This window comes from Spinacia oleracea, chromosome 3 (assembly GCF_020520425.1).
Source record: "Spinacia oleracea cultivar Varoflay chromosome 3, BTI_SOV_V1, whole genome shotgun sequence".
Lineage (NCBI taxonomy): Eukaryota > Viridiplantae > Streptophyta > Magnoliopsida > Caryophyllales > Amaranthaceae > Spinacia > Spinacia oleracea.
In genome coordinates this window covers 7,576,090-7,598,158 of record NC_079489.1, presented here as the reverse complement: position 1 = coordinate 7,598,158, position 22,069 = coordinate 7,576,090, and the positions used below count along the sequence as shown (strand labels likewise).

Here is a 22,069-nt window from a genome sequence, read left to right as displayed (position 1 = left end):
CAAATTGTGGGCCAAGTCGGGTTCGGGTCATGACTTAAAAATTCAGCCCATTATGTCAGGCCGGACCGGGTCGAGAATTTTTACCCAAATTCCGCTATATCAGGCCAAAAATAGCAGGCTTTTCATGCCATTTTCGGACCAGGTCACTTTTATAACTAAAATTGCATTCTTGAGTTGCTTAAACCCATACAAAAAATGAAAGGGCCCAAAAAATATGCCCAAACCCAGTTATTTTCGGGCTGGGTCAACGGGATGGGCTCAAGATGATCAGGCCTAATATTAAATGCACTTGAACCATCGGCCAAACATGGTAGAAAATCTAAAGATTGAACTAGCACCTGAATCAAATTAATAAGACATTACTGCGAATTTGAGGCAACAAGACCATTTATGTTATCATAAAGCATATCCATATTCAAATGAAATGGGCAGCAGTTCAAAAATGCTTCACCACATCACTAAAAAAGTTTGTCTTCGGCCCAAAAAAGGAAAAAGAATAATAAAGCTAGAATGGACGATTAAACTCCCGAGGACCAGAAATCAACAGACCTAAGCAGTGAGCTCCATAATAGCACCAACAATGTCACCATCATGAGCCTTGAGTGCGTTGACAGCTTTGCCCCTTGAAACCCCAGCTTGTGTCATAACCAAATCAATGTCACGAGGTTCAACCCCTGTCTCATCGACCTCTTCTTCCTCCTCTTGTGCAGCAGCAGTGGCAACAGAAGCTTCTGACTTGGCCATCATGGATGACATGTCAGGGAGTCTGAACTGCTGGGCAGCTTGGGTCTGCAGCTGAGAGCTCAAGTCTTCGATCTTGGCCTCTCCAAATATGACATAGGTCTCCGAGTTTGGGCTCTTGAAAACATCAGGCTTTGAAATGAAAAACAATATCTGTAATTCAGAAACACCAAAGTCAGCTTGACCCTTAATAGTATGTTTAAAAATAACTTTGATCAATGTAAAAGTATTGAGATTTAGGACAAACTCTTACGTTTTTTGCTCTCTTTATGGTGACGCGGGTTACACCTGTGACGGGTTTCAATCCCAGTTTCAACATTGCTTTGCGACTCTTCTTCTCACTCCTGCTCTGCCTTAAACCATCAGCTGAAGCTAAATGGATACAGAAAAACAAAGGACAAATAAAATTAGCACTCAAGCATCAAAAGTACATAAAACTCATCCACCCTCAACACCCAAAAAAAACCCAAATATTCACATCAGTGTACACAGAACAGTAACAATTCCTTCAAAACCATCAAACAAACAAAGTACAGACTCCACCCTATTTGATGCAGAAATGTCACTCAAGCTTGTACAACAAAATGTATTCGAATAACGATCAAACAATAGAACATAGTCAAAATCCTTACAATAATTAACTAGTCACTAAAGCTATATAAAATCTCAAGTTTCAGGTCCAAATTCTATCTGAAATAAAAAATCCTTAAACCTAACCCCACCTCACCCCGATTCTTCAGTCATCAAAGTATAAAAAATGAATGAATAGCCAACTTCCAGTCAACAAATATGGTCAATTTCACTGAAACCCATAAAAGGCTCAGCATTTCAATAAGAATCAAACATTAAAACAGAACAAATTCCAAACAGCTTATCGCTCAAGCTACAGTAATTTACCATTTTCACGTTCAAAATTCTCAGAAATACAACTTCAACAATCCCTTTTTTCAACCACAAACCATAACCAATAAACTGCATTCCCACAAAAAAACGAATTGTTTTGCAAATGTTGCTGGCAAATAGAAAATTATGCGTCACATAAAATATCCAACATAAACCATTTTATAAAAAAAAATCAACGAGAAATAAGAATCATAAACCCTAAATAAGAATATTAAACCAAAAAATTGAAATTGAAAAACATTTAAAATGAGAGAAATAAGAAATGGAAAAAACCTAGAATAGTGTCATCCTCGTCATCGTCATCTTCGTCGTCATTCTCATCGTCGTCATCGTCATGGTCATCCTCCTTAACGTCTTCAACAACAACTTCCTCCTTCTGCGTAATTCAGAAAAAATAAAAAAAAAATCAAAATTCACCCAAAAATTACAGAGAAAATTAAAGGTAATCTAGAATGAAATTACCTCTTCTTCAACGGGGATAGGAATCTGTTCTTCTTCAACGACGGGGACAGTCATGGTGGATTCTGAGGAAATTTTGATTTTCTCTCTCCTCTGGGAAGAAGATGATGAGAGGCGGAGGGAAGGAGTGAAGGGAGTGAGCTCTTTTTTGTTTTTGGTTTTCTGGGGTTTCGGTTTTGATTGAAGATAAAGTTTGCTTTTAAGAGAGAGAATGTTGTGCGTTTTTATAATGTTGGGCCTGTATCACTATAGACCCTTTCATTTGGCTATACCCTTTCATTATGGGCTTCTTTGTTTATTATGGACCTTGGTAGGTATATTGCTCCAATTAAAAATAAACGATTTTCACGTGTATTACCAACTAGATTTTGTTTTCGTGCCGCACGAATATTCTAAAATTATTATTTGATCTTTTATTATAAAATATCTATAACTATATACTAAAAGAGACACCAGGAATGACACGTGTCATCTCATGGTGAATCTTAGTATTTTTTTTTTTTAAATTACTTTTTAACTATTTAAAAATAAATTATTTTGTTTTTCCATAAAATTTCAAATAATCCTATCCACTCAGAACTCGCCCTGAATCCGGATTAGCCCTAAGGTTGAACCGGATGGTACACCAAAAAAAAAAAAATCAAATAATTGATAATAATAGAAAAAATTTCAAAAAAAAAACGTATGAAATATTTTAATCAGTTTAGTAAATTTACCGCCATTTTTACCAAATTTTTTAAATAAATGATAATAATATTAAAAGTCATAGAAAAAAAAACGTGTGAAATGGAAGTTAAAAAATTTATTTAACTGGTATTCTAATATTGTTATACTAAAAAAAGTGGAAAAGATCCTGCGGAAAAGATAATTCACAAGATCCTGTGTGAACTGGAAAAGATCATGTGGAATAATCAGTTACAAAAATAAAGTTCCTAAATAATAAATAAAAAAACGTACATGGAATAAATTGAAAAAGAAGTAAATTGAAAATATTACTTTAATCTTTGGAAAATTCTGTGAAAAATATAACATCAGATTAATAGACTAAATTTCAAATACATGATATTAATAATAAATAAATAAATAACCTATAATAATAAAAATAAAATAAAAAACGTACATAGAATAAATTAAAAAGTAGAATAAATTGAAAAGATTACATTAAAATGTGGAAAATCTTGTGGAAAATATAACATCAGATTACAAGACTACATTCTCCGAATAAAATAATAATCCAAAAAATTGAATTCCCTAAATAATAGTTAAAACAACTAACTAGATAACAAATAGGTAACAAATGAAAAAAAGATTGAATTATAAACGAATAAATAAACTATTGTACAAATAATAATTCAGAAATCTATTCCCTAAAAAGTAGAGAATAAATATGAAAAGATTGTACAAAATCTTTGGAAAATGTTGTGCGTGAAATCCCTATAAAATAGGGACACCATGAGCAATTCCCCGACTAAATATAATAGTTTACAAAATTCCCTAAAAAATAGGGAACAAATAGGTAATTGATAAGTAAACGGAATAACAATCCCAAATCAGGAAAAAAAAAAAAAAAAAAAGAAAAAAAAAAGAAAAAAAAAAAGAGATAATAAATAGGTAACAAATAAAAAAAAAAATTGGAAAATCCGAAATTTAGCACCCTATGCGTAAAAGAACCTAAAAAATGTTCCATGTAGCATAAATTATATGGGAGAGATTACTGATTTAAAAAATTAAAAATTAAAAGGCCCTGAATATGCGTGAATACTGAATATCTAGAATATAGTAGCTAATCAATAATCCATTAATCACAAAGAATTAGGGTTACACCTAATTCAAACGACCATAATCAACTGTATATATTCCGTGCTCATCCAACCATAATATCAAAAAAATATTAACCTAAATGTTATTTGTGAGAAAAAAAATGGCAGGAAATTTTAGTCTCATTCACAACATTAATTCGTCTATAGAAAACATAACGATGCAAGCAAGGGTTATCCGACTATGCACAGTTCCTGCATTCAATAATCCGAGTAAAATGTATACTATTGAAATGGTTTTACTAGATGTAGAGGTAATTCCATCATTCGTATTGTGCTATATTCAATATAATGTTAATATTAGTAGTCAAATAGTATGATGCTAACTACTTTTTTTATTTTACTTTTATTGTATAACAGGGAGGCAAGATTCAAGCTTCTATAAAAAGAGCTTTTATTGCGAAAGTTAAGGATGTTTTCACCCAAGGAGAAGCATACAATATAAACCCACGATGCATCCATACAAAATTAATTTTAGAATGTTTACTCCAGTGGTAGAAGTGGTTGGATAGACTATTCCTATACATGGTTTTGATTTTAAGTCCTATGAAGCATTAAAAGATCTAGACAACACTGTATTAGTTGGTGTAAAATATCGAACTTATTTTTTAAGTATTATATTTATTTTAGGTATATTATTTATTATTACTATGGTTTTTTGTGAAAACATATTGTATTGGTTATCTTCCTGGAGTATTATCAGCAGATCAATTTATTAGAGATGCTCAATGTTCAACTAGAGGATTTGCTATAAGTGTATTTCCAATTTATCTTAAAGCAAATACAATTATGACTATTATACTAATTTTGTTATGTTGTCAATTTTAGAAAAAAATTATTGAGTTGCACTTTGTGGAATCAATATGCTGATCAGTTGACAGAATACTTATCTAATCATCCAAATTGTCAACTTTTTATTGCCATCCAGTAAACAAAAATCAAGGCTTTTCATGGTATATATTATTTGTGTTGAAAGAAAGCCTCGATTGTCATTTTATGTATTGATTTGGTTTTGCTTTCTTATGCGTTTATCTTTCTCATGCATGTAAGGTGTTGTTGGAATATCGAGTTCGCTATTTGTGACTACTCCGTATAAAATACTGATATTGCGAAGATAAATGATTTTAAAGAGAGGTATGTATATATTTTTTTTTTTTTTTGTCTTGCTACTATTTATTTTTCTTATCTGAATATACTATTATAATAATGTATATTTGCAAAAAAAATTGTCATCCATTGCAGGATACTAACATCGAGAAGGTAAGACTAAATATAATCTATCCTTTTGTCTCCATTTAAAAAAAAATCTCTTTACTTTCTTATCTGACTTTCGTGCTGTTGTTTTCTTGCAGATCAACTACGTTCTACATATATCGAGAGTTCAAACTATTATAGACCAAGAATAAGTTGTAAGTCTTGGAGCAACATTGTAAATAGTATAGTACACTCACAAGTTACTACGGAGTATTTGTTTTGTATTTTTTCCCCCTATGTTAAGCTTTACACCATAAACATTTGATTGAGTTTATAGATTACTATGGAGATTCCCTAATTGTTGTACTTTTTCCCGTTGTTAGGGTAGCCAAACACTCCTTTCTGCATCACCTACTACTACTATGTAGTATATTAATTTTTGATAACATGAAGGGTCCTAGGTTAACTCAGCCATGAAAAGTTTTACTTTCTACACAGAGTATACGAGGAATCTGGAGTACGTATTTTATCCACCACGAAGTATATGAGAGAGTTTTCCTCCTAAAGCTTTGCTAAATTTAACCCTTGCTACTTGGTGGAAATTTTTTATATAGTGCTAGATAATAATAATATTCAACATTGAGATTACTAATTTGTTTGTAATTTTAATAAATTTCAATATAGTTTTTACAAATGTTTGTAATTTTAATAAATTGCAATATAATTTTTACAGTTTTGTTGTTATAATTGTGCATTGCACGGGTACTAACCTAGATTTCTTTCACACCTTCCAAAAATTCAGAATTCAACCAAAATTGTATTATACTAACCTGGAAGACATTAGGAGGAAGAACGACGGAGATGGTGAACGATTTCTACCTAAATCAACTTCAAAATTTGGAAAGTGTGAAAGATTTATTTGGAGTTTTAATTTGTATTGGATTACCAAAACAGTTTTGTAAAAGCTTGATCTAAATTTTGGAAGGTGTGAAAGAAATCTTGCAAACCAACAATTTAGGCCTAATTTACTTTGTCTTTTGGTTTGGCTTGAATCGATCTGGTTTTTTTTTTTTTTTTGGCATGAATCAATTTTAGGCGGTGGAACAGAGGAGAAAATTGCTTCTCAATTTTTTTTTTCCCTTTTTGGTTTAACACCTATTCAAATTACCAGGTTCAAGATTATGAGATTATAATATTGTCTAAAGTGCAATGTGTTTTTACAAAAAAAAAAAAATGTCTTTTTCCTTTGCCAAATTGTATATCCATATTTAGTATAAAAAATTAAAATTGTTTCTTATTCATGTATATATGCATATTATTAGTAGATAGATTGTTCACTTATGCACCGTAAGAACAATGGAAATTAATAATTATACGAAGTATTTGAAAAACGAAATATTAGTGGTACATAATAGATGGATACGAAATATTTTTTAAAAAACATATTTATAACATATCAATAATTTTGGATTACCGTGCATGGCACGGGTCCTATACTAGTTTGAGTAATAAAGGAGTTGTTAAAAAGTAAAGTAGTACAAAGTACAAAAGATTTGACATATTTTCAAAAGATTAATAAAGTCAGGATATATTTTATGATCTTACAAATATTATTTTTTGAGAAATAAAATTATAGCTGAAAATTTATCCAAGAGAAAATAGATAAGGAACGAGAAAATTTTCACAAATTCTTATTTACAATGGGTGTACAATAAATATTGTACACCGGAGTAAAAGTTAACTCAAACTACTTAAAAGTTAAACTTATATATGTAAAAGTTATATACTTTTAGTGATAAAAATTTTCATTTTAATAAAATTTATTTCTTCAAAATCACTAATAATGTATAAAATTAATCATTTAACCCTTTAAAATGTTTATCTATCAACTCTTTTTTACTAATATAAAAGTTTACCAAAAGTAGGTTAAAGTTACAAAAAATTGAATAAAAGTTATCTTGGTGTACAATAAATTTATTGTACACCTTGTGCGCACAAGACCTTTTGGAAAATTTTAGTCAAATATACTAAATCTTTTGCATAAAAAGATATTGAAATAAATAAATGAATAAAAGGGGAAAAAAGTTTTGGTGGAATTTTTTTTCACCAGAAAGTGATATGTGTCATTCCTGATGGTTGTTTTAATAAAAAATAATTTATGTACAACGTACACCAATGAAGTCTTGTGTCTTGACTTAGTGGTTAAGATCGAGGGTTCATTTACGATGAGTCAAGTGTTCGAAGCTCCTTACTACATATGGCCAACTAGACTCGCCCTAGGGGCCTGGAACGGGATTGATGGTTGTGGGTTGGGGATGTTAACACAGAACCGAAACATGGTGGTTACGTGGACTGGGTCGGGTAAGATGGGCACAATACGTCTTGGATCGCGGGTTGGATGGATTGTGTTGGTTGAGTGAGTCTAGTGGTTTGGATCTATTTTGGGGGATGATGGGTTGTGAGGTCATGTGGGTCGGTCAGGTGGGTTTGGACTAGTCTATGTGTGTTTTGCAGCTAATGTGGTTGTTCAGGTAAATGGTTTGGACTGGTAGGGGCTAATGTAGGTGGGGTGGGTTTGAATAGGTCTACGTATTTTGGGCCTAATGTGGGTTGGGTTAGGTGGGTCTAATCAGTTTGAATGGGTTAAATGGTTTGGATGATTACTTAAGCATAAAAAAAAATTCAAAATTAAGTATGAACTTAAATTGATTAATTTTTATGTTATAAATTGATAAAAATATAGCTAATGTACATTTAAACGTTAAAATTTACATGTATTAGCATTTCTAAAATCTAAAATAACTTAAATTAGGATTATGGGTCAGATGGGTCATAGAGTCAAGTGGGTTGGGTCATGTGTGTTGGATCATGGCCTGGGTCGTATAGGTCAGATAGTCAGGTGATTTCGGTTAGGTGTATTGGATTCGGGTGGCACAGGATTACGGGCAAATGGGTAATATGGCCAAGTGGGTTGGGTCATGCGTGTTGGATCATGGCTTGTATAGGTCAGATAGTCAGGTGTGTTGGGTTCGTGTGGCAGGTGGACATGGTTCATGGGTTGGGTGTCGTGGGTTGGGTCGGGTATGCCAACATGAGTTGTGTTGGGTCAAGACTCAAGAGGGATGAGTCGAAGTGGTATGTGTTGGAAAAACTCGACTCACAACCCATGAAAAACAACTCAGGCTAAGCGGATTGTGTCATGGGTCATTTAAATAGATGGCCCGTGTAACCTACTGTCGGACCGTGTTGGGGATGGGTTGTGAGTTTGTGACAGACCGGCCCACCGGTAATTCTACATTTTATCCATCTTAACATTCTTCCCCCAAATAGAGGAAATAGTGGGAATTAATTAACCCCTGAAATTCCTAATCTACACCGCCCATTTTATTTTTCTACTCCATGTTGGATTTTATTACCTACTATGCTTCTGGTGTTCGCCTGTCAGTATCTCCACTGCATAGAGCCATAGAGGTATTGAATTTCCCCTTTTCGCGCCTGTAATACTTGTTAATATAATATAACTTATCTTCAATTCTTCCCATGTATGAAATTTGAATGCTTGTAAACTTGATTTTAGGATGATTCTCATTCCCAGTTCATTCGGAATTTGGTTTTTTATATCTGATTTGTTGCTGGAATTTTTATTTTACATCCTGTTTTGTATGAACATAAGTTCCTGTTGCAACAAATGTCATTGATTTGGTAATCATTATGATTTTACAATAATATTTTCTGTTATAACTCTGTAAACTAGATAACTTCAGGGTTTTTGTTAAATTGAATTTTCAAATTTGGTTCCATAGCACTAGCACCCGATCAACAACTTCATGAGATGTCACTGAAGTGGGATAACTTTGTTTGTTACTTGAGGAAATTTAGATAATTTCTAAATACTGTATGAATTGTGACCAAGGAAAGGATACATTTTGTGCCACAAATAGGTCTTGAGATTCACCATTAACTCCTGATTTGCTGAACTGAATGTGAGAACATATCACTTCAATTTTGGAGTCGGATTATCGTTTTTAAGGAATGGGAAGTACTAGAATTGTGGTTTAGGAGAAAACAACAATCATCACATTTGTGTTAAACTCCGTTAATAGTTAAATTGTACCCGTCAATGAGAAGGAGAGTTGGAACCACTTACAAGTCCGTTGTGGGTTCTACCTTAAAACAAAATGGCAATAAGAGTAACTCCTGAGGCTTGATCGAAGTTGTTTATTTATTTACGATTGTGACCCTTCCACTTACTCGTGCGTTGTTAATGGTATCTCAGTAGTATGATCATTACAAGCTTGTTATTAATGTTGTTTGTGGTACGCCTAGTGCTTGATCATATTACCCATTGTAGATGGAGGAAAAGATAGCCCCTATGCATTCTCAATTTATGTTCTCTTTAACGAAGGTCTTCAACTTTCCTTGATCACAAGGGTTCAAAGTTTCAAATCCCCGGAGGTCTCTCTTGCTTGGGTTTGTATTACTTGATGATTTTAGTCTTAATTCACCAACAAGTACATTAGCAAGGATGTGAGGTTTCATGTTATCATACCTTCCAGGCCCTCTGAGTTTTGTTCTCTCAATTGTGCTTCGAAATGTAGCAAGCCCCCTTCATCAGGATTCAGCAATAGGATTTGCTTGTGATGGACAATAAGGGCATGTTTGGTATAAACGTAGGAAAGAAAATAAATAAGAAGGGGAAAAGATAGTGGTAGCTATTACCAATATTAGGTATTTGGTATATCTTAGGAAATGAATCACTTGTAACAAATTGAGGATTGATGGAGGTTACAATGGTGTTACCATAGGGTAGGAAGAGGTAACAAATGGTGATAATGGTTACCCTCTGGAAATGGATTGTGTTACCACTCCTCTCATTCCAAACATTAGATAATGGAAATAGTTAGTTGATTCCATTTCCATCACTTAAAAGTTCTATACCAAACATGCTCTAAGGATGTATGGGCCTTTCAGAGTGAGGTTGCAGCGCACCATGCACAAGTACAAGAGTCTGTTCACAGTTCACACCCTTACTCTTGTGCTAAAAATTGCAGCTTTTACATTTGAAATATTCGTGAAGCCATGTCATCCCAAGGGCTGAAAATGGAAGACTAATGAAGATAGCACTGGACTACTGGTCATATGAGTGGTTCGTTACTGATTGGACTGGAAAGCTTCAGGAACTTTGCTTTTAGAGCTTCAATTAGCTTCAAGTTCTGGTGATTTATGCTGGAATATATGGTACTACTTTGTGTTGGTATTGAAAACTGATTTTTATGTGTAGGAGAATCAAAGATTGAGTCCCATTGGACCTATCTTCTGAGCTCAAGCAATATTGCCGTAGAGACCTAAAGCGTCTTCACCATTTTGTTTCAAAGATGAAGCCGAGACACTATCCTTGTTGGTGGTCATGCCCACTAGATCTTTTTCACAGGACCACAGGCTTGTGCTATATAGAGACTTTTGTGCACCTTTTTTTCCTATGATGATTGATTCCTTCGTTGATAAGTTCATCGGTTGCTTACTACATGACTTTCCCTGTATTTCTTGATATTGGTCATCTAACTAATTTCCTCCTGCTTCTGAAACTTGTTCACTAGGACATGGCCTATAAGATGGTCCAAGATGAAAACATTGACAGGTAGACTTTAGCATCGAGCTGGAATATTAGTGATCGTATCCTAATTGAGTCTTTGACTCATATGTCAACCCAGGGCTAAGACTTCTCTGAATGGTTGACTTTTTGATTGGCAAGTCATCCTTGATGCATGTCAATAGGAAGTCAAACGTCACTAGGATGTTAGGTTATCTTTAATTTTGTAGTTTCCACTACTATCATGTACCCCAACCATGTGCTTGAAATGTGGATTTTAGTTGTACTGCTAGTCATGTTTCAGTGTTTGCATAGGAAGGTTCTTATTAGTATAATATCCTTGATAACCATTGACTAATTATTACTTTAATAGACCAGCAATTTCTTTGAAGCATTTCAAGTAAACTACATTTCATATTCAGTAGATGCATGTATATGTCAACTTGCGTCACTTTTCCTTTTGTCACACTTACACAAATTACATTACATTGAAACTTCATAGGAAATCTGATGCAGGACACTAAGTCACTGCTGATAATTCTCTGAAAGAGATGATAGAATGTAGAAGAAGAGGCAGAATATAGAAGAAGATAGAAGAAGACCAGAAGAAGAATTATAATGCTTTAGAGAGAGAATAGAGAATAAGATGAAGATGTTTGTATTAATTCTTGAATGAAGATTACAATCTATGATGCAACTTATTTATACAAAAGTAAAGCTAAACAGACTTGAGACTTGTCCCCTAACAAAATCCCCTTGATTAACTCACAGCTTGCTTGGTCAATGATTGACTACACGGAGATATACTTATACTGTGACTGATTAAATATAAATTTCAGGTCAATGGTACTCCCAATAATTCCGGTGTAGAGAGAGCCACAAAGGGCAATGATGTAGATAAGATCTGATTCTTGGGTACCTTCTGCAAGACTTTAACCAGTCATCCACTCAGTGGTACTCCCAATAAGTTGGGAGAATTACATACGATGTATAGAACAAAACATAGATTTGGCTGAGTGTAGAGCTGTGTAACATGGAGTATAAAGGAGGATTTGTTTGTCATATGGAAGCAAGGAAAAAAACACATTACCCAATATCTATGGAGCTTTATACATCAGCTGTGAAAGGGGTTTTAACTTTTAAGCAACCTCCCCAATGAGCAAGGGACAAGAAAGGAGCCAACAAGCAGATCTAATGAAATTGACAAATATTTCCTCACTTGTATGCCGGAAGATGGGAATACCTTCATACATGTATCAGCACGAAATAGACAAAATCTTAATATCATAGTGAAAGTTCTTTAAAGATTAACCACTCTTATTATCCTGAATAACTCCAAGGGAAAAACTGCTCTTCACTTCTCGGCTTAGCAAGGCAACAAGGACATCACATAGTTTTACAGTGATGTCGAGGCAGCTGCAAGTGGAACCAATAGTACTGAGTCTCTATGGAGTGAAAGTTTCGGTAGGGATACACCTCTGCATATTGCATCTAAAGGAGGAAAAAAACAGGTCCCTATGAAAGTTTTGAGGTACGTTTACTACAGAGTACTTTATTTTATCTCTTTTAATTACTTCATGTTTTGATACAGATTTTCCTCAAAAGATAAAGAACATGCTTCTCCCTAAGGGAATAAGTGGATTTAAATTGATTGTTAGGAAATTAGGATGCTCTGCATAAAGTCTCTCTATTATTGATTCCATGCGAATAGATATGATACATTTTAGGGAGGCTGAAATTCCCTGCGGGAGGGTTATTGGTTACTGAAGGGTGCACTGGTGACTAGTTGAGCATTATAATATGTCAATTGGGATGCTTAAACCTGGATTCATAGATGTTTTTATATTGGATCTTCCTTCTGTTACTAGTAGTTAGCATTAGTTTATAGTTTGATCACTAGTGTAAAATTGGATTGACGTACTTTCTGATAGCAATTCATTGCTTAGTCAAAGTGTCCAAATTTCCTTGTGGATTTGACATGTTCTTCGGATCTATCTATGAAAGTCACCGCATACTTGCAATATATAAAACACTAACACAAATCCATTGATGTATTTTAGCTAAATTCACTTTTGTATGGTGCAAGCGTCATATATTATCAACATGTCATTAATTTTCTTTTGATCACTGAATTTCATGGAAACTTCATAAGCAACATCCTTAATTTCTAAGTAACAACTTTCAGCTTTGTTGGTCAAAGATCAATTACACATTTTAATATTCACTAATGGAGTGTTCCAAATTTTATCAGGCTTAAAGTATATTACAAATACTAGCAGAGTTGCCTTAATTCAGAGTTGACTTTTACCAACACAAACATTAGCTTGTGATCTGACAGTGAAACAGAAGACAGCATTACGGACAACAATGGAGGACGACATAACAATGTCCTTGGAGCTTTATGCAGCGGCTGTGAATGGGGACATGAGCATCTTCCCCAATCAAGGGTCAGGTGAAGAAGCTACTTCTGGGACAAGCAGATCTAATCAAGTTGACATCTATTTTCTTACTGTTACCTTAGAAGAGAGGAATACTATCCTTCATGTAGCAGCACGTACTGGTCACAACCTCAGTTTCATTGCTGAAGCTCTTAAAAGATTCCCTATTCTCATTTCCCAGACCAACTCCAAGGGTGAAACAGCCCTTCATGTCTCGGCCAGGCAAGGCAACAAGGAGATCACCAAACTTCTCGTCACATTTTACCGTGATGCTGAGGCAGCTGCAGCTGGACAAAATGGTAGTATGCCTTTATGGAGGGTGAAAAATTCAGAAGGGGATACACCTCTTCACACCGCAATCAAAAGAGGCAAAATTCAAGTCGCGTTGTTCCTTATAAGTGTTGATAATAGCTTGGCTATCTCTGTCAACAATTCCAGAGAAACTCCTTTGCATTTGGCAGCAAAAATTTGCTCCAGGATTGGTGGTAATTTAGTGTTTTTTTAATTCTTCACATGCATCTGCTGTTTTATTTCCTCGTAACATATGCATCTCTGAATGGCAAAGTCTTTAAGATTGTACTTCCTATGTTTCATATCATTTGGAACATTTTCTTTTTTGGGGTCAAACTTCCCAAACATTGACCATATTTTCTTACATCCACTCACCTTTTCCATATTTTCCTAGAAACAAGAGTCTACAATAAGTGAGTAGAACATAAGAAAAGAAGGGTGTATATGGAAATAACATTATCAAGTGGGAGTGTGTTGGATTTTTCTCAATGCATATTTTCATAATATCAACTTTTCCTCATTCAAAGTTGTGAATTGGTGACCATGAAAAAGAAAAATGTCATAACAAATGAAATGGAGGAGGTATTAGAGATCTGGGTTTCTTATCTTAACTCAATCTTAGCAAAATGCTTGTATTCGTGCATTTGAAGAAGCTAAAGTGTAATTTTCCTGCAGTTGAAGAAGAAGCTCTAGTCTTAGCATTTGAAGTAAATTAAAGAAAAATATTTGTACTCCCTCCGTCTCTTTTACTCGCTCGGTCGCTCCATTTGACCATTTTTTGTGAGAAGTTTTTGGGTCAAATGTAGCAACTAAAATGAGACGGAGATAGTATAATTTACCTGCAATTGAAGAAGCTCTAGAGTTTTCTTAGATGGGTTTGGTCAATAAATAACTTTTTTTCTCTGCAATATTAGGTAACTATATATTCCTCGATACCCTAGATTGAAGATTGAAATATTTCTGTTACACTCTGATTGATTAGGCAAATAAATTCAGAGTTAGGACTTATGAGACTCTCCTTTCCAGCAAAGATAAAGGTATCCAGAGACATTCTACTCTTACACTACCATTTTATTAATGCATGTTGCTAAATGAAGGTTCACTTATTATTGTTTGGTCAGTGATCCATTTGAAAATATTTGAGTTTTAGACTATCGGCAGATTATTTTAGTACTCATGGGCATGAAACTTTTCTTATACAAATTCATTACCATTTACACCATTTTTATGGTCCTACCAAATGGTTGATAGATCATAATATTGTGAATTTTTTTCTTTCAAAAATATGAGTTGACATTCTTTTTGTTTCTTGTGCTTGGTTAGAGGCTTTGATAACCTATGAAGTGTCAAAAAATGGAATGATCAAGCCATCAAGTGTAAAAGGAGGTAACCTGAAAGAAGATTTGCTACGTCTAATATACATGTTGCTGTGAAAACCAAGTTCTGCAGCCTCTAAGCATGACATAGATGAATTGACTCCGTTACTCAGGGCATCATGTTGCAAGAGCAATTTACCTTTCATTTTGGTTCTAATAAATCACAATCCGCAGTTTGCAGAGCAGCTGGATCTTAATGGAAGAAACATATTGCACCTAATACAAATAGAGAATTATGAAGATGGGAAAAGGGCATTGGAAATTCCAGAGATCAATGCTCTTAAGGACGAGCAAGATTTTAACGGAGAAACTCCTTTGCATCTAGCTATAAAGAACTCTGATTTTATGAAGGTGAGAGTTCTTATGGAATGTTCTGCAGACTTCACTATCAAAAGCAGCCATGCCATCTCGCCATGGGATTTAATCCAATCACAGGATAATTTCGCTAACAAAATGGTACGTAGTACTAAGATCTTTTATTTTCACCTACTCGATCATTACTCATTATATATATGCACTTTTTTTTAATATTGTGAACTACTACCTCCGTTCCATAATGATGTTCCAATTTAAAATTTTGACACTGTTCACAATTGATGAGAATTCTCTAAATTATTTTCAATACATAAGAAAAAACATATTCATGTGGGGTCTTGTTTGATTCGTCTCAATGTATACTTTAATAATATTGTGAAGAATATTATGAAACAGACTAAAACAGAAAGTGTAAGGATCATTTTGAAACGGTGGTAGTAGTGGATATGAAGGTTTATTGGAGACCCATTTGCTACCGCGAATTTCTTTTTGTACACACTGATTCACCCACACATTTTTTTTGATTTTCATCCGAAAATTCATATAATTCAATGTATTGCATATTTGCATGTCACTGGTGCAGAGGGATGAGACAGACATAGCCATGAATGGAATGATGAAAAAGGAATTATATAAGGCATCCATAACCGGGGATGTGCAATTTCTTTCTCGACATGATGACATCTATCTACTCTCACGTTCCATGGAAGGAAATAATATTCTTCATACAGCAATTAGTCCAAAATCAACTCAACCAATAGAGTTTATTAAAAAAATTCTTCAAAGAATTCCCATCCTTCTTTGTCAGACAAATGCTAATGGTGATACGCCACTCCATTTTGCGGCGAGGGCTAGGACTTCAGCTGCACATGAATTGACAATATCCTGCAAGAATACCTTCCAAAGGGTCTTAGACATGGGTGCTTCATTTCTTTATAGTACTCCACCGTGGAGAGTAAGGAATTCAGAAGGCAACACACCCCTCCATGAAGCACTGCGTGCCGGAAATTCTACTTGTGCTCGGTTTTTGATAGAGCTTGATGATGAGGTGGCGTCCTTTGTCAACAATTATAAGGAGACTCCTTTGCATGTCTATGCAAGATATCTGCAAATACCTGGACCCCTCTGTAAGTCTTTTAAAGTATTATCTGCATATGCTAGTCTAGCTAGATACAAGTAGTTGGGATAAGCAGGATATTGCTTGCTTTACAAATATTATTATTCGAGTGTAACTGCTAGATTATAGGTTTTAGATGTACATGTTATGATGTCATATGTTTGTTTCAGCATAGTACATCTTGCCCTTGATTGGTACCTTAGAATTTTACCAGGATTTAATCGACTTTTGTCAAACAAAACAAAAAAAGTTGGTTAATGAACCTTTTCTCATTAGCCTTGTTAATGTTTTGCCTGAAAGTTGGTTATTTTTGCACATAAACAACTAACAAATAACCAGCAATGCAAATTGTGACAATACAATTTGGTCAAACAGAGCTAGCCAACATCTGATTGCCAAACGATACCGTTTGATTCTTTTCTTTTTGAAGTATAGCAAGTGTGATCTGGAGATAGAATTATAGACTAGGCATCCCACCACAAGTTTAAGTTTAGTTTAAGGTGTCTCTTTCACATGATACTAAAGCAATAAGGATTAAGGACCAAGTGGTTGAGTTGTTTCACAAGTCAAAGTTTTGTGTTTCACATAATATTGTTGAAGTTGCAGGGGGAAATCAGATAAGTGAAAGGCCATTACCTCAATTCTGCAACCGGAATGCTGAAAGGATATCAACACAACTCAGTGAGCTAGATTTGCTACTTGAAGCAAACATTTCAGCTGCCTTCTTGAGGGATATGGAAGGTCTCACCTCACCCCTTCACTTAGAGCAGCTCAGTGTAACTATAATATTGAAAACACCATAAAGATACTTGACAAGTGCCCATCTTGTGCGGAAATTCGTGATCTCAATGGCCGTACGCTTCTGCACCTCATACCCTTAAAAGATAAACATGAAGTCATATCTCACATTCACAAACTGAGCAATGCTCGAGATCATGAAGGAAACACACCGTTACACACAGCTATAAACAATCGTCAATTCAACAAGGTGAAGGTTTTACTTGAATATTGCTATGGAGTTGATCTTAATGCCGTCAACAATAATGGTGAAGCACCTATTGATTTAATTCAATCTCAAACTTAAGTGCCTCACGAGGTATGCATACAAAACACTCAAGTATTTACGTAGTAACAAAATTGCCAATTTATTTATGATGCAAAATATTTGTGGTATAGGATGCCTTTTTATTTGTTCCCTCGCAGCCTCAGACCCAACAAAGTAGGGCTTTCTAAACTCTGTTGAACATTGGTCTGTTAAACAGTACGGACTACGGAGTACCCTAGTGTCCACAGAATATGATTAGATAGTTTAAGTACATTTAGTCACCTGAGAGTAAAGATGGCTGTGGGACGGGCTCTGGGCTGGGCTTCGGGTTAACGGTCCATGGGCCAAAACAGGCCCGGACCACACCAAACCCACTCTGCAACATGGCGGGCCGGACTGGGCCAAAAATTCCAACATAAGGCCCACGGACCGTCGTGTCTAACTGTCTAAGCTTAATTTTACTAAATGTAGCATGTTTTGTCGTGTTGTGCCTTTTCGTGTTTTTTCCAAAAAATACAGCCCAAGCCCGGCCCACGACTTTGTGCTCGTGCCGGGGCCGTGCTTTTTTTGTGCCCGTTCCGGGTCGGACCTCGGGCTTCCCCGGCCCACAGCCATCTTTACCTGGGAGTATGTGCTCTAAGAACTGTAGTGCACCTAATTTGTCATTAATTTTTGAGGTATGTTGACATCTGACGATAACTTTGCGCCTCAGTCTCCATTTAGGAAGTGAGCGAACATATGTTTTATTGCCTGATGAAGTGACGAAGATAGATTTTCATAGTAAACATTTTGTGAACAGATCATGGAACTCATCAGACAAAAGTATCCAATGCCTCGAAGCTTATATGGAATGTCAGAAGCAGCAACGAAGGAAAACGTGAACATCCTATTAGTGATTGCTGTACTCCTTGCTACTATCACATTTGCTGCAGGTTTCACGGTTCCAGGAGGATTTGATGAACAAAATGGTGATCCAGTTCTCATAAGACAAGCAGCATTTAAGGTGTTCATAATTTCAGATACATACGCAATGTGCTGTTCAATGCTAGCGTTGTTCTCCCTAATCTGGGTTATGACAGGAAGAACTTCAGAGTCACTCAAACTTATTGACCTGAGCGTCTTTGTTCTGCAACAATTGTTTTATGGAACAACTCTAGCTTTTATGACAAGTGTTTATGTGGCAATATCCATCAAGGCATTATGGACTTTTATCCTTGTATGTGTGCTCTGCTCTTGTTTAATCATTTGTTCTTTAAAGCCATTGAATTTACGTCTTTCTAGGATATTTCCTCTTATTCCTGGTTGCCTTCATACTGTTGCCACAAAATGTGCTTGGCTTCCTTGTATCCCTTGTATATGGTTGGCTTGGCTTTCAGGTTGCTGCGATTGTTGGGATAAGAATTATTGAAATATTCCTTATATATGTAAGTTATTTTATATGTAAAGAAATGGTGAACACCCCTTATTTGTCTATAATGCATGTTGTTTTAGCTATATTTTACCTATCAAAGTATTAGTCTTTTTACACTACCCAAATGCAACATTAAGAAAATGATTTTCAGTTTTTTTCCCCCTTGGTTCTAGTTGAAATTTTACTGATTCAATTCTACCTGTATTGTAAACATCTATGCAGTATTTGTAAACAGATTGTCAAAATTTACAGGGCAAAAACATCCATATTTGGTATGGTGTGGTAGCTTGTGGCTGTCCATGACAATTGAAAGATGATCGCATTACTTATTCACCAATGACCTATTGATGCAAAGTAATGGTAGAACACTATAACATATTATATGCACCCGAGTGTACCGTGCACTCTCTCACATTTTCTCCTTACATGAGAGGAGAAAATGTGATAGAGACCACCAATGGGTATTAAAAATATCCGTGGGTGCACGGTGCACCTAATCATTTTCAAAGTAATGGCAATAACTTTCGACTTTTTGAACAAACAAGCTGTCTAAGCTCCCGATTCTCTCAAGAATCACCTCCTTTTCTACGGTTGTTTCCATTACTCATCTACAGGCCAAGGAACCAATTTCAAGCTCAGATGATAAGCCCCATTTTTGAATTTCTATTTACAGGAAAGCCGTAACTGGTAAATCATGCATGCTTGCTATTTTTCTTCCAGATACAACAAAAGTTAAGATAGTCTTCTCTCAAGTCTGTACCCTAATTTATATGCTTGCTATTTTCTTAATGGTCACCTTTGATTTACAAACACCTGCAAACTCATGCTAGTATTTTGAAGTGTTTGTAAATGGAGATACAAATGCAATTTTACTCCATGCACACATTGTAACTTGGGAGTCACTAAAACTGATAGACCTTCACATCTTTGTACATTCCCCAACTATAGAGCTAAAAGTTATGATGTATGTACCAAGAATTTACAATCCATTTACACTAGTAGTCTAATTTCCCCCAAATTAAAGATCGAGGAGCAACTCCTAAGACTAGTCAGTATGAACTATATCATTCCTGTTAAAGTTTGTTTTCATGTTTGAATTTCATAAAAAGGTAGGATGGTAACTGAAACCACTTTCGAAGAACCAGGGAAATCAGTTTCTACTGAGAGATTGAGAGAATCCATTTCCACCTCAATCTTGCATACCTTACATTTATCAGTATTATCACAGGTAATCCGAAGCAACTACCTACTGATCTCAAGAGAAGTTAGCATGAAACTGAATATGCATCACAATAATTTAAAGTAAGACTGCCAATGGCTCTTTTTGCAACTCTAAAGCTGACTTCTTGATGATGAGAAGGTTATCTCCCTCTATTTCAATATAGTCGATGTTGAGTCGTCGAGCTTCCTGGAGTCCTTTATGAAGAGCAATAGCCTCAGCTATGAAAGCCTAAGTATGACCAACGTTGAAGGAATAGACATAAATGGCTTTCCCAAAATTGTTACGGATGATAATATATACATACCTGCTGCTGCTGAAGAAGTTTTACTTAAACCGTCGAAATTGAGTTTGAATGGACAATACCAGCGAACCATGATAGGGAGAGTAGGTGTGGTATTCTTAGTGGAAGTGTGTGAGGTGAGAGGAGTACCCTTAAGTTGGTAATGATCAATATTAACTCGTGCCTCCCATTCATGATAGGCCAAGTGGGCTTTATGGAAAATTCTAAAAGGATTAAAGGAAGCATTTTTAGAAATGCAATCATTTCTCTCATTCCACAGAGACCATAGAAGAAAGACGAACTTGCATAAGGAAGTGTGGTATTTCCTTAGAAGATTTAGAGTTGTATTTCACTACTCCGTCTATATGAAGACTTGTTATGGATTACTTCGTATAGACATATAGTAGTACGTGACACAACCACCAGTTTAGCAGGTCATTTTATTGATTGAGGACTATTTAGAGTTGAGACTCCTTAAAGTTGGGACCTCCCTTAATTAAATATTTCGAGTTTTGTCATAATTCACCAAACGCCCTTATAAAAATAACTGGTAATAATTAGAATAATGTTAATTTTTTCTAAATAAATGAGTTTCAAAGTTAAAAAAGAATTAAGAAGTTTATTATCCTATGATATTACAGAGTTATTCGATTTAGTTACTACGGAAGTACGGAGTATTGTAGGAAATAGGGGGCTAGGGGCTAAGTCTTTTATGATATGACATCACATATAGGCTTCAAGCATAAGGCACCAGCTATAAAGCCTATAATTACCTACAGATCACGTATCTCCATAGACCATAGTTGTGGACTTTGTGGTAGGATAAACCGATAAAGGCTTAGATTATTTTTGGGAAAAGATTTTCTAACTTCCAAAACTTAATTATGTGTTTCCTTTCTTTCCACTTATTCCATGAAAAATACAAAAAGTCTTGTATGCACAAGGTGCACAATAAATAACTTTTATCCAGTTTGTTCTAATCATTATCTAGTTTTTTGTAACTTTTATATTATTAAAAAAAGTTAATAGATAAACATTTTAAAGTATTAAATGATTAATTTTATACAGTATTAGTGATTTTGTTGGAATATTTATAAAAATGAAAAAATTTTATTACTAAAAAGTAGATAAATTTTACGGATTTTTCATGAAATACCCCCGAATTTTGGCGTAATTCACCAAATGCCCCTCGACTTTCAGAAATTCACCAAATGCCCCTCACAAATGACTTAATACCCAAAATACCCTTACTAATGATGCGCCGTTAGTCCTCCGTTAACCTAGTTTTCAAATTCACCAAATACCCCCTATTTTAATACTTATTTCACCAAATACCCTTATTTAGAAACTTAATTCACCAAATACCAATAACTTAAAATTACTCATTTTGATGCTCAACGGCTAGTTTTTGTGTTTGAAAATTAGCCGTTGCTTATTGTTTGCTTATAAATACTCTTTTTCTGACTGTTTATTGTAGTTTTCCTATTATTTTGTTAATTTCATATCATTTTTGTCATGAGTTTTCTTTCAAAATCATCATCCACACCCAATGAGTCCACATATGTAAGAGTCCCAAATAAATTTTGTTATCATGGGAGAAAATTTGACATCCGAATATCTGATACAACACTCAATCTGAAGCTCCGGTACAACACTAAAACAGAAAACACTCCTAAAAACACCTCAAAACTTCGCAACTCTTCAAGAAAATAGCTACTTCTTTTGTACCTTATTCTTTATGTGACCAATTAATTATATTTACCACGCAATCGGAAGGTATTCCTTTTTCAATATGGGAAATATCTTTAACATATGCAAACAGATTAAAAATAAAGCTCTTATTAATTTTATTCTAACGCATATGTTCCAG

The 22,069-nt window shown here is 34.8% G+C and overlaps 4 protein-coding genes across 4 annotated transcripts; 3 read left to right on the top strand and 1 right to left on the bottom strand.

Annotated features, from left to right (window-relative positions):
• Positions 1-320: 320 nt before the first annotated feature.
• On the bottom strand, positions 321-2,293 carry LOC110797644 (nascent polypeptide-associated complex subunit alpha-like protein 2). The gene is made up of 4 exons (XM_022002755.2): positions 2,107-2,293; positions 1,918-2,020; positions 995-1,113; positions 321-894 (listed from the first exon to the last, which is right to left on the bottom strand). Exons 1-4 carry the CDS (start codon positions 2,158-2,160, stop codon positions 550-552), a joined length of 621 nt encoding a protein of 206 aa, XP_021858447.1. The 5' UTR covers positions 2,161-2,293; the 3' UTR covers positions 321-549.
• A 6,178-nt stretch (positions 2,294-8,471) lies between these two features.
• LOC110797110 (ankyrin repeat-containing protein At5g02620-like) lies at positions 8,472-13,647 on the top strand. Its single transcript, XM_022002203.2, has 3 exons — positions 8,472-8,585; positions 10,396-12,235; positions 12,956-13,647. The coding sequence occupies exon 3, from the start codon at positions 13,072-13,074 to the stop codon at positions 13,645-13,647; it is 576 nt and encodes a 191-aa protein (XP_021857895.1). The 5' UTR covers positions 8,472-8,585; positions 10,396-12,235; positions 12,956-13,071.
• Positions 13,648-14,418: 771 nt separating this feature from the next.
• LOC110797101 (uncharacterized) lies at positions 14,419-17,095 on the top strand. Its single transcript, XM_022002199.2, has 4 exons — positions 14,419-14,470; positions 14,757-15,265; positions 15,708-16,251; positions 16,848-17,095. The coding sequence occupies exons 2-4, from the start codon at positions 15,155-15,157 to the stop codon at positions 17,042-17,044; spliced, it is 852 nt and encodes a 283-aa protein (XP_021857891.1). The 5' UTR covers positions 14,419-14,470; positions 14,757-15,154; the 3' UTR covers positions 17,045-17,095.
• A 32-nt stretch (positions 17,096-17,127) lies between these two features.
• LOC130469344 (ankyrin repeat-containing protein NPR4-like) lies at positions 17,128-18,787 on the top strand. The gene is made up of 2 exons (XM_056838526.1): positions 17,128-17,337; positions 18,086-18,787. Exon 2 carries the CDS (start codon positions 18,089-18,091, stop codon positions 18,692-18,694), a length of 606 nt encoding a protein of 201 aa, XP_056694504.1. The 5' UTR covers positions 17,128-17,337; positions 18,086-18,088; the 3' UTR covers positions 18,695-18,787.
• Positions 18,788-22,069: the final 3,282 nt, after the last annotated feature.